Below are 14,003 nucleotides of genomic sequence, written 5' to 3'. Positions count from 1 at the left end.
ATGCTTTCTTTGTTGCACGGAGTGAAAGTAACATGTTTTATCTTTCTCATACAGGCTTCTGGTGAGCAATCAACAACTCCCCAACCACCAGCTCGTAGAAAGCGGGACAAGAAGAAACAGGAAGATGAAATCAGTTTACGGAGCAACCGTAGCAGTTCTAGTAGTCTTGTTAGGATGGACTTACCTTCTAGTGATAAGGAGCAAGGAGCTGGTCTCCTACCCCTTCCACCAAAGGGAAGACCACGTAACGCACCACCCCCACCACCGCCAACCTACCTGTCATCCGCCCGCCATCAATCTTCATCAAATAACTCTAACCAGTGTTCTTTAATTGATATAACTCATGAGAGTCCCGATAGTCCAATCAAGTGTGAGTTTGAGGACAACTTTGAACCCCTTGTTACATTAGAGGGATCAGCACATTCGGTAGACAGTCCAGATACTGGGAAGCGAAAAACCAAAGGTACAGAGCTGTTAGAGGAATATGGACTATTCTTTGATACCCTTGATGTATCACAGCCATCTTCCTTACCAGTTGCTCCATTAGGACAGGAATCAGGGACACCTATGCAGAGTCAGCAAGGACTCATGCCTCATCCAGGACTTGTCAGGAACAGTAGCGGTCTAGCAGATCTTCTGTCGATGCCTCGAGTAAACGTTACTAACTCTTCCTTTGAGTCGTCGGCACCTGTATCCTCTGTTCCATCGTCAAATCCCTTTGCCTCTTCCCAACCTGCAGTGCCTCACCAACCTAGCACAAACCCTTTCAAGAAACCTCTAGAACCCACCAAGTCTGTGACATTAAGTGCTGAACCTGATGACCCTTTTGCTGCTTTGGTTTCCATACAGAAGACCAATATTAGTCCTGTCAGTAAAGATTCTCCAGGAATACCAGCTAGAGGTAAGTGTGTCCTTGGCTCTGTTATAAGAAAGTAGGGATCATTGCAGATTTTGCATTTGTCCTTCAAATTGAATGTTGCATGCAAACTTTGTTTGCTTGATTACCTTTGGATACATCTATTCAATGTTTCGTACTCTTGTCAATAACCACTCAAGTCTTTGATTTATTATTGAATATGCATACTTCCCTTCCTCTTTAAGATAACTAGATAATGTTCAACACCTGAAGATTAGCAAACTCTGGCTAAAAGAAACATCACAGCTTTCCTTGCTGGCAAAATAAATTGACAGAATGTATCCTGATCAAATAAGAAAACATGCCTGATTGAGTAATTCCCCACACCTGAACACTCCATGCCTTGCCCGACCCGGGGCCCGTTTCATAAAGAGTTGCAACTGTTGTTACTTTGCCGTTATGGCAACTACCATGGTAACCTTGATTTTGATTGGCTGCTGAGCCCTGTTGCCATGGTAGTTGCCATAATGGCAAAGTTATAACAGTTGTAACTCTTTATGAAACAGGCCCCAGATGCTTCAGGCTTGGTTTATGACCTTTAATCTTAACTACCTGTTAAGACCTGTAAACAGTCAAATTACTTCCATTAACGCGAAATCACTAGAGCTTAAGTATGTTCAAACCGAGGTCATTTGCATATTGTCACAGTCAGGCAGCCACAAGAAATCACTAACAGAGAAGGTGTCTACCATGGTATATACCTGGAGCGTTGTGGCCCAGTAGATTAGTCTCCGAACTTTGAAACAGAGGGTCATGGGTTCAAATCCCAGCGATGGCGTAGTTTCCTTCAGCAAGAAATGTATCCACATTGTGCTGCACTCGACCCATGTGAGGTGAATGGGTACCTGGCAGGAATTTATTCCTTAAAAATGCACTGAGCGCTGGAAGGCTGCTTGAGCTACAGCCGGAGTAATAATATCAAGTCCTTTGGAAGCACATAGAGACGTTATTCATAATGTGACATGTGCTATACAAGAACTGTCTATTATTGTTTATTATTACCTATCACACATGCTATACACCTGTTTTATTTAACTCTCCAGCATGATCATTTTTAAAGGTTTGGTAAAAAAGTAATAAATTTGTTTGCCATGATTACAGGATCCCGAATTAATTTATTTTGATTATCCACCTGTGACTGATCTGTTTATGATGAAAGAAAGAGGAAATGCCCAAATCGTATTTGTGGGTTTCATCTTCTAATATTTTATTTGGAAGATCTTATGATATTGCAGAAAGGGTGCATTTTGCAGGGATTTACATGTACATGTATACCTCTTGTATTCACCCACTTTCAGATTTATTAAATGAATGGATATGATTAGCCATGAAGACATGAAATTATTGATCACTTGATTAGTGCATTTCCATATAAACACATGGGAGCGGTAACACAATGGTAGGCGATTGATCACTAATTTGAAAGAACAATTGTGATTGGTTCCTAGTCAGCCTACTAGGGGAAATGCACATGCAACAATGATCCTGAGAGGCCGTTTCATTTAGTGATTAATCGCTAACCTTTGTGATATGGGCCTCTGGCAGGTAAATAAATGCTCTCTCAACACAAGGGGTGTAAATGAACATCAAGCTTCAATGTTAAACCTCTGTTATGGATATCAGAAAGAAAATTTTCAGAGGGACAACTCGTAGTTAGATAAATTAGCGACAGATTTTAATGCTTCCTGAGACTGTACATGGTTTCCAGAGGCAATATATTTTCACATCGTCCATCCTATCTCATGATAATGATAATATAGGATATTTGTATAGCGCACCTATCCAACTTGTTAGGTGCTCGAGGCACTCATTCATGTATATGACCTTGGCTAAGCTCGGCAACTGACTCCAGTGCTCACACCTTTTTGAGGAATTACTTCCTGCCGGCAACCATTTACCCCACATGGGTTGGGTGCAGCTCAATGTTGATTAATTTCTTCAAAAAAAAAAAAAACAGGTGCACACCTAGTTACCAAGAATGCATGTAGCATCTATTTGAATACATGAGTTGAGTGCAGCACAATGTTGATTAATTTCTTCAAAAAAACAAAAAAAAAACAGGTGCACACCTAGTTACCAAGAATGCATGTAGCATCTATTTGAATACACCTTTTGAGGAATTACTTCCTGCCGGCAACCATTTACCCCACATGGGTTGAGTGCAGCACAATGTTGATTAATTTCTTCCAAAAAAACAAACAAACAGGTGCACACCTAGTTACCAAGAATGCATGTAGCATCTATTTGAATACATGATAAAAGAGCATTGTCTATTCAATGTCTTATTCATGGGCATAGGTGCCGCAGCCGGGTATTGAACCCCAGACTTTCCATGTACAGTCAGGCACCTTAGACCAGTCGGTTGCGGCACCTCCACAATTCAATTTCTTAACTTATTTAAGAAACTGTGATAATTAAAAAACTGTTTGATTGGATCAACTTCAAACTGGTTCCATGCTCAGTGATGATGATCTGAGTGACTTCAGGCATGTCAAAGTCAAACGCCAGAATATCTTGTTCTTGTGATAATAAGATTTAAATGTCATGATATCCATAGCAGTTCACCTCATTCAATCTTTACCTTTTTTTATAAATGTTGTTTTGATTTTGAAAGAACATGAAAGCAAGGCATCGGCCTATGAAAACCACTGCTCAACAAGTGATCCTGGCTTCTGTTTGAGTGACATGGCCAACCAATGACATAGCAAGAGTCCTTGTTTTAAATAGAGTCACAACGAGGATTAGTCAGTGTTCTTACCTGGGCTAAATTTCTAATAAGATTTGACTGTAAAATTATATTTCTTACATAAACATTGATATTTGAGATATTAAAATCCCCAGGGTTGAACCAACTAAAAGCTGTTTTTGATTGAAAGATGATATTTAGGTGAAATAGAGTAGGTTGGATCATCAATATTCATAGTGTATTAAACGATCAGAAGCAAAACCCTTCACATAAGAAAACTTGGTAAAGATATAAAGTGAAAAGTATAAAATATACAATGCATAGAAGGATTACATGCCTATGATTTTGATAAAGTACCCTTCAAATAGAATATTGCATGACAGCTTTATAGTGTTTTTATCCTATTTAAAAGTTTTCGTATCCTGTTTGTTTGGACATCTTATATTAAGAAGATGTGAAGATCTTTGAAGTTATAAAATTTAATTTCCAGTACTCCTTCAGTACAAGACACTGTCTTTTGATTGATATTTTTTGCATAAGAAATGTTAAAATTTGAAGGGAAAATATAATAATAGACTTTCAGAATTTTCTAAATACATATACAGAGTTTGAGTTTGAATGTTGGGGGGGGGGGGAGCTCAACATGCTTAAAATCACAATTTAATGGCAATTTTCATATATATTGATGGTTTACTACCCTGGTTCCTGTATTGCATGTCGGGAATGTGGGAATTTAATCTTCATTTTTATGAAAAAATGAAAATGAAATGAATGAAAATCCATATTTTATTGTTCGAAATAGACATGAAATGAAATACTCCGAAAATTTGCTTTGCCCAATTGATCATGGGCCCGGCAGCCGTTGTGCAGCGCCAGATCGACGAGGCTCTATCCCTTTAATCGTTGAACGCCAAACAGGGTAGCAGCAACTCCCATCTTTTAACGTCTTTTGGTATGACGCGGCCGGGGTTTGAACCCCCGACCTCCCAGTTGTGAGACGGACGCTCTATCTCTTTATAAGTACCAGTAGAAAAGATTTTAAGTCGTTAGAGGCCTCTTTAAAAATTTCAGTGCCTACATTTTAATCATTTGGATTGATGGCCTGTAATTTGTTGCTCTGGATTGGGAACTGTTCGTGATTAAAAGATCATGATGCTGGAAATTGGCCTCATATTTTAGAGATGTCTTTTAAAGCATTATTGATCAAATGCTCTTGTTTCATACAAGCCTGATATTAATAGTAACTACTGAGCTCCTGAAATCATGCCTTTTGATCGGCTTAGGACATATTTTCATACAATTCTAGCACATGTCATCAATGACAATTTTTTTGAAACCAGCTACTCTTTGTTTGGAACAGAGTTTTTAATATTACATTTATTTGTATTTGGGTTAATGTTGCTGTTTTGAGTCCAAATTGCAGTTTGGAATATTGTGTGATTAATTAAACTGATTCCTTAATATGACTTTAACATGGGCAGATAAAGGTGACATGCATGTAATTGCATCAGAAATCACTGGTAATGAAAAATCTACTACGATGAATGCTTAAGAAAATACCCTAATCATTACTCATGTAGCGCATCTACATGTACATGTATGGGACATTTCTAACCCATGTTCACACTATCTTTTTAGCAGTGGGGGGTTTGCCCTTTGACGTGGACAATCAACTCCTAATCTTAATTGAACATCTTTCTCAATTGTTAAAGTGTTTAGAGAGATAAAGAGAGGGGGGGGGAGAGCATGGTGTGTATAATTTCTAAAACATATTTAATAGGGAGGTGTTTCACTTACAGCGTATTCAGACTGTGAGCTCTTTGACACTTATTTGCATGACTGTATGTTTATGTAAAATAGGCCGTATGTGAACAGCCCCTAGTTGTTTTTATCCTGACTTTGTACATGGTGTTCAGTGCACACTGAATTCTTCAAGAATTGCCCCCTTGGTTCAGATATAGTTGATACCTAATGGATAATCTGATGCTAAGTAAAGGCAAGATCTCTGATCATTGTCCTCGCGTAGGACAAGAGCATGTACAGATTGAGGATATAATAAGTAAAGGCAAGATCTCTGATCATTGTCCTCGCGTAGGACAAGAGGATGTACAGATTGAGGGATATAATAAGTAAAGGCAAGATCTCTGATCATTGTTCTCGCGTAGGACAAGAGGATGTACAGATTGAGGATATAATAAGTAAAGGCAAGATCTCTGATCATTGTTCTCGCGTAGGACAAGAGGATGTACAGATTGAGGATATAATAAGTAAAGGCAAGATCTCTGATCATTGTCCTTGCGTAGGACAAGAGGATGTACAGATTGAGGGATATAATAAGTAAAGGCAAGATCTCTGATCATTGTCCTCGCGTAGGACAAGAGGATGTACAGATTGAGGATATAATAAGTAAAGGCAAGATCTCTGATCATTGTCCTCGCGTAGGACAAGAGGATGTACAGATTGAGGGATATAATAAGTAAAGGCAAGATCTCTGATCATTGTTCTCGCGTAGGACAAGAGGATGTACAGATTGAGGATATAATAAGTAAAGGCAAGATCTCTGATCATTGTTCTCGCGTAGGACAAGAGGATGTACAGATTGAGGATATAATAAGTAAAGGCAAGATCTCTGATCATTGTCCTCGCGTAGGACAAGAGGATGTACAGATTGAGGATATAATAAGTAAAGGCAAGATCTCTGATCATTGTCCTCGCGTAGGACAAGAGGATGTACAGATTGAGGATATAATAAGTAAAGGCAAGATCTCTGATCATTGTCCTCGCGTAGGACAAGAGGATGTACAGATTGAGGGATATAATAAGTAAAGGCAAGATCTCTGATCATTGTTCTCGCGTAGGACAAGAGGATGTACAGATTGAGGATATAATAAGTAAAGGCAAGATCTCTGATCATTGTTCTCGCGTAGGACAAGAGGATGTACAGATTGAGGATATAATAAGTAAAGGCAAGATCTCTGATCATTGTCCTCGCGTAGGACAAGAGCATGTACAGATTGAGGATATAATAAGTAAAGGCAAGATCTCTGATCATTGTCCTCGCGTAGGACAAGAGGATGTACAGATTGAGGATATAATAAGTAAAGGCAAGATCTCTGATCATTGTTCTCGCGTAGGACAAGAGGATGTACAGATTGAGGATATAATAAGTAAAGGCAAGATCTCTGATCATTGTTCTCGCGTAGGACAAGAGCATGTACAGATTGAGGATATAATAAGTAAAGGCAAGATCTCTGATCATTGTCCTCGCGTAGGACAAGAGCATGTACAGATTGAGGATATAATAAGTAAAGGCAAGATCTCTGATCATTGTCCTCGCGTAGGACAAGAGGATGTACAGATTGAGGGATATAATAAGTAAAGGCAAGATCTCTGATCATTGTTCTCGCGTAGGACAAGAGGATGTACAGATTGAGGATATAATAAGTAAAGGCAAGATCTCTGATCATTGTTCTCGCGTAGGACAAGAGGATGTACAGATTGAGGATATAATAAGTAAAGGCAAGATCTCTGATCATTGACCTTGCGTAGGACAAGAGGATGTACAGATTGAGGATATAATAAGTAAAGGCAAGATCTCTGATCATTGTCCTCGCGTAGGACAAGAGGATGTACAGATTGAGGATATAATAAGTAAAGGCAAGATCTCTGATCATTGTCCTCGCGTAGGACAAGAGGATGTACAGATTGAGGGATATAATAAGTAAAGGCAAGATCTCTGATCATTGTTCTCGCGTAGGACAAGAGGATGTACAGATTGAGGATATAATAAGTAAAGGCAAGATCTCTGATCATTGTTCTCGCGTAGGACAAGAGGATGTACAGATTGAGGATATAATAAGTAAAGGCAAGATCTCTGATCATTGTCCTCGCGTAGGACAAGAGGATGTACAGATTGAGGATATAATAAGTAAAGGCAAGATCTCTGATCATTGTCCTCGCGTAGGACAAGAGCATGTACAGATTGAGGATATAATAAGTAAAGGCAAGATCTCTGATCATTGTCCTCACGTAGGACAAGAGCATGTACAGATTGAGGATATAATAAGTAAAGGCAAGATCTCTGATCATTGTCCTCGCGTAGGACAAGAGGATGTACAGATTGAGGGATATAACGTAATTTGATAATGAAGACATCTCCAACTTGGTAGTTAAATGTTGAATGTCTTGATTTGAAAGGGTTCCATGACATTTGCTCCGGCGACAATTGCTCCACTCTAAATTTCACACACCAATCGAGTGACCAACTTCAACCCTGAGTTAAACACTATACCCTAACCTAAACCTAACATAAAACCTTATTACAATCCTACATCTTAGACGAAATTAAGCCAGGAGCAATTGTCGCAGGATGAAATGTTGTGTCACTTGTTTAAGAGACATATCGGCCTATGCATATTTTAGGTCACATGTACCACTGCTCTTGTTTTGTTTTTAGTGCTGTTGTTTTTTTTTCTTTCTTTTGAGGGGGTCGGGATATTGGCAGGAAATATCATATTGTCAGTATTGTACAAGCCCTCATCATACCAATCATTAATGTATGATTATTTTGTTTTATCTTTTGTTTCCCCTATACAGGCCCCAGTCCATCATGAGAAAACAAGTGAGACCTATTTGAGCCAGTATTTTGTTCAACCAGTTATTCATCTTACATCACATCATGGTACTTAATCCATATCACAGGTTCGGCTAATTAAAAGAGAAAAATTCAGCTTTTCATTGGAATGTTTTATAAAAGATTATGTCATAAATATTCATTTTTGCCTTGGAAGACTGGTTTGAATGGATGTTTACAACCAAAATATATTATTTAAATCACCTGAGAAGTGTTGTGGTCCTGAGGCTGGCCTCAAAGCCATTATGATTGGGTGACCAGTTTTGATGCACATTTTGAAAATAATTACAAAGGTGATATATTCAATAAAAACAAATCTCAGACAAAGTTAGGAATACCAGATTAAATTTTTTGTTTTTATTTTTTATTCAGTTGCTACCTTTCACACCATACTGCATAAATCTGCAGTAAATGGGAAAGCTGCAATGAATATCAGTCAAAAAATTGCCCTGATACTTTGTAAAAATGAAAAAAATTATGTAATATTTTCTTATAATTTTCTCTATGGTAAACGAATGAGAGCTGAAACAGTAAATATCGATCTTGCTATTAAAGAGAGCAAGACAAGGGTACTGAACCCAATTTGAATGTCAAATTTGTACTTGTAACACAAATTACATATGAATGTAATATGGTGTATTAGGGCATCAATGGAGTTTGAGGGTTTCATTTGAAACATATAAAATATGTTAAACATATTTTAGTATATTCTCATGCTAAACTGGGACTATGTCCTGAATAAACAAGGATCAAAGCCCATGCTACTCTGCGATGCTAGTTTTCATCCCTTTTATTCACTATTCATGACCAAAAATGACCCAAAAATCATTTAAAATCAAATTCATAGTAGGCCTATACTAGTATTCAAATTATTTTTCCCTTGTTTTAATTGCATTTTTTTTTATCTGGGGGGGGGGGGGATTTTCATTGCAGAAATTAAATAATCTATACTCAAGGTATATATGGTAGTAACTGTGTCTTATTACAGTGTAGACTTGATTAACCTAGATTTAACCCAAGGTTTGTTTTATTTAATCAATGATTTGAGATTATCATTCATCACATTAATTCAAAAGCTTATAGTGGGTTGTTTATTATTCCCCCTTAAATAACAAGGTGATCGTTATTTGGAAAAATCAAATAACTGTCCCTCATTTTCAAAACTAATCAAAATGCAAGTAAGTTATGCGTTTGATCAATACATGGCTGTACACAGCATAGGGGCAGGAGGCAGCCCCCCCCCCCCCCCACAAGAAATTTAGAATTAAAATTTTTATTGAAAATTTTCACGAAATTCACCAAAAGTGTGCATGAAACCTTAAATTTCACTGTGGAAAATGCAAAAATGCCCCCAAGACAAGATAGGTTGCTTCACTCCCTCACTTTTGATTTTTTTTTCAAAATTGTTTATGCTCCCCCCAACCCCGCCCCCCCCCCCCAAAAAAAAAAAAAAATTGTACGGCAATGAATCAGTATGCAGTCAAGCCCCAGGCCAGGGCAATGCAATATGGTAACTCTCAACTTTTTTTCAGTTTTCTTTGAGTGCCTGTATATTCATTACATAAAATTTTGTAGTTCCAGTTTCTCTTCTATTCATGTAAATATATATTAAATAATCATCTCCAGTCGGTTGAGTTGAAATGTGTTGGTGAATTTAAATATTATACATTTAACACCCATTCTCATTCTGAAGTATGATATTTCCTACAACTTACATCAACTTTGTCACAACAAACAAAAGAAAAATGGAGGTTACAATCTGGCACTTCATATTCTAGTCATTCATTAGCTTTTTATGAAACACCCCAGGGGCCCCATTTCATAAATTACTTGCAACTGTTGTAACTTTGCAATTATGGTAACTACCATGGTAACAGGGCTCAGCAGTCAATCATAATCAAGGTTTCCATGGTAGTTGCCATAATGAAAAAGTTACAACAGTTGCAAGTTCTTTGTGAAACTGGCCCCAGGCCATTTAGTACTCCTGTACAATCTTAATATCAAGGATTTGAAATGAATACTGATTCTGTGGATAATGAAAAACCGAATGTTGGATTTTAATTTGAACCTTTTGGATTAAAATTTATATCTATTTTATTTTTATTTTAATCCTTTGAGATATAGAAAATAGGTCTTGCTTGGTCAATATTCACAGTCACTTTGAGTTTTTATATCCTTAACACTTTGGGTGTATACCACAATATTTAACATAGATATGAAAAAATAATAAATTTACAAAGTTAAGACTTGACGGATTAGTGATTCACAAAAGTATTTTTAGTAGGACTTGACAATGTGATACATGGATTTTTGGACCTGCTTCATCTTTACCTGCCATCTGTGAAATACAATCCAGTTTACTTGTAATCTTAAGGCTCAGCCATATACACAGGCAACAAGTTCACCAATATTTGCCTGTATAAAGTCATTGAAAAATTAAGGGTCCAAAATGTTTCAGAGGCCTGGTTGCAAAAATAAAATGATAAATCAGATTCTTGGAAATAACATGTTTTGATCATTATATAATATTACACATTATTGACATCATGATGAAATAATTATGATATAAGAATGATAATGCTGATGACATAATGAAATCCATAATAAGTCTGTCTGAACATTTTTGGACAGTCATATATTATTAAAGTTAAAACATTTGTTGCCTGTTCATTATTTTTCATCCTACTTTGTCCTTGCTTTACAAAAACATATTGCCACAGTTTGTTTCACCATTAATAAAACAATGCTCTACTCTGTCTATTCAAAAGAACAAGTTATAATCCTTCAATTTTTTTTCAAATTCTTGGTACCGAAATGACCTTCTTAAAGGAGAATGAAACCCTTGAAACCAGCTGAATCCATATCAAAGAGAAAAATCAAAAAAACATATTGTTGAAAGTTTGAGGAAGATTGAATGAATAATAAGAAAGTTATGAGCATTTGAATATTTAGATCACTAATGCCATGTAGATCCTCCAATTGGCAATGCGACCAAGATCTGTGATGTCACACACGTACAACTCCCTCATTACTTTAGTACTTATTTCACTTATATTCTCACTTTTATAGAGTCTATCACAAGGTGAGGTGTTCTCTTTATGAGAGGACAAGTACAGAGGTTTCACAACATTATATCATTGATGAATCGTTTGTCATATGATTAGAATGAGCAAAAAGAGATGTTTTGGGGTATATTTTCAGCGTCCAAAAGGGGAGAGTTGTTCATCTGTGACATCGTAGATCTTGGTCGCATTGTCAATAGGAGGATCTCCATAGCATTAGTGATCTCGACATTCAAATGCTCATAACTCTTCTATTGCTAGTCCTATTTTACTCAAACTTTCGTTGATCTTATTCTTTGATTTTTCTGCTTTCACAAAAGCTAACTTGCTCCAAGAGTTTCATTCTCCTTTAAATGATCTTTTAATTTAATTTAATTTTTTTTATTTATTTATTTTTTTTTTTTTTTTTTTGGGGGGGGTGAATTTTTGATTTTTCTCAGTCAAACCCCCTCCTTGGAATAAAGCTATATCTGCCCCTGGTCTCTTACGCCTAGCATGATAATATAAAAGAGAAACTGGAAAGACATAAGCATTTATTCATTCCTGGTTGAAAATAGAAATTAGAATAATTAGACTTAATGCAAGGCCAGTCTAGACAGACATGTCCACTCAAGAATACTTAAGTCATATGAATTATGGGTAATATTAAAAATGGAAATCCAAGATCTATTATGTTCTGTTTCCTTTTTTTCTGTTTTTAGTTTACCAAGTTGAGATGAAGAATCAGTTTGTTATACTTGTATGTAAATGTGTAGTTCAACTGTTAACTGTGTATATGATACAGATATACTGTATTATAAAGATTTACCATGGAGTCAAATCTGTTGCAAGCTTTTTTATATTATGGATTCCAGGTATGTGTTATGTATAATGAGAGATATCATGATAATGATAATAATAGTATTAAAGACCATTCTATGAAAGATATGTATATAAATATATAGGAGCAAAATGCTGTATATTAAAAAGGAAAATATGATAACTTTAACTTTGTTTTTGTGTATTTTTCCCTTTTTTTGTTGCTGTGAATCAATTGATTTTATTATATTGATCCATTAACCCATGAATATCATCTGATTTAATATTACTTGTTGGTACTTAATTATCAGGTGATTATGATGATGATGATTGTGCTGGTGATGATGATGATCGTGCTGGTGATGATGATGACAATGATGGTGGTGGTGGTGACGATGATGATGTTGTCATGATAGTGATGATGATGATGAAGATGATGATGATGATGATGGTGATGGTGATGATAATGATGATAATGATGTTGATGATGGTTATGATGATGAAGATGATGATGATGGTTATGATGATGATGAACATGGTGATGATGGTGAAAGTGGTGATGATGATGTTGTCATGATGATGGTGATAGTGGTGATTGAGGGGATGGTGATGATGCTGCCAACGATGGTGGTGGTGGTGATGATGATGGTGGTGGTAATTTTTATGATGATGTTGGAATTGATGATAATGGTGATGATGATGATGATAAAAGTAGTAATGATGATGTAGATGTCAAGACGAAAATGTGAAGGATTCAAGACGACCACTCTTATATGGATAAGGATTTATCGCTCATAATAAGCCCACAATCTAAAACTATTCTAATCACTGTGTCAACATGATGTTTTGTCAATTGTGATGTCATGGAATCATGGTCATTAGTATTATTATTTTATTGTTCTGTTCCTATTCCCATTTTTTATTAAGTTTTTTCCTCTTGTTCTTCTTTTTGGGTAGAAAACAATTGAATTCAATTCCTTAAAATGTTATAAAACGGCATAAAATTGCAGAATTTTAGGAAAAGATTTGTAGTATTTTATGAGAAAATTTTGTACATCGTATCCTTCTTTTCTGATAATTGTCTCAACTATTTTTTTATGTTGCATTTTATTTTCTATTAGGGTTATTTACTATTTTTTGTGTCGGTCACTGTCATGGGGTAAAATACATAAACGTTAAATATTTCTGACAACATAATATTCTGTTTCATGGTTGTACAAAATTAAGTGGGAAGGACACAATTTCATCACTATTCTACCGGCGTGAAATAGGGTACAATGTTAGTGCCCCCAGTCCATTCGTCTTCAGATGCGCCTCTTGATAGTCAACTTTCTCCTTTACTTGATATGTTTATATATTTCCAATGGAGGAAATTTAAAATGAGAAGCCACAATGCTGATGAATCAAGCCCATTCAGTATCTTTTGTTTAGAATGTGGGTAACACTTCGGGGGTCATGCTTTTTACTATATGGTTGTTTTAATCTTTTAAGGATGCTGATGTAATATTATTATTATTATGGGTTATCGTGCTTATGATATGACAGACTTTTCTCGGTGTTTATATCGTGCATTCTTAACATATTTCATTGTACAAACTTTTAAAATCCGGTTATACGTTTTGGGGGCTGTTTTTTTTAAAACAAATTTCAATAAACCGTTTTGAATTGAATTGATTGTGACCACCTTCGAATTATCAATTAATTGTTTCTTCCGATCTTACCCAAGTGATAACAACTTTTGTGATTATGATTTATAAAACTTACCAACTACGAATAGATCTATTTCTCATCTTTAGAATAATATAGTCACGTGCATTAACAGTTGTTGGGTCTTTAGTGGTATGGGCTGGATTTAATATGTTGTATTATGAATATGACAGGTCCTCTCATACAGATTAATGCGTTCTG

General features: G+C 36.1%; 1 protein-coding gene across 1 annotated transcript; it reads left to right on the top strand.

Moving 5' to 3' along the window:
* Positions 1–11,021, top strand: LOC129278027 (uncharacterized). Its single transcript, XM_054914228.2, has 2 exons — positions 1–901; positions 8,199–11,021. Exons 1-2 carry the CDS (start codon positions 1–3, stop codon positions 8,213–8,215), a joined length of 918 nt encoding a protein of 305 aa, XP_054770203.2. The 3' UTR covers positions 8,216–11,021.
* Positions 11,022–14,003: the final 2,982 nt, after the last annotated feature.

This window comes from Lytechinus pictus, chromosome 15 (genome assembly GCF_037042905.1).
Source record: "Lytechinus pictus isolate F3 Inbred chromosome 15, Lp3.0, whole genome shotgun sequence".
Taxonomy (NCBI): Eukaryota; Metazoa; Echinodermata; class Echinoidea; order Temnopleuroida; family Toxopneustidae; genus Lytechinus; species Lytechinus pictus.
The sequence above is the reverse complement of the archived record's forward strand: the minus strand, read 5'-3'. Positions and strand labels throughout refer to the sequence as shown.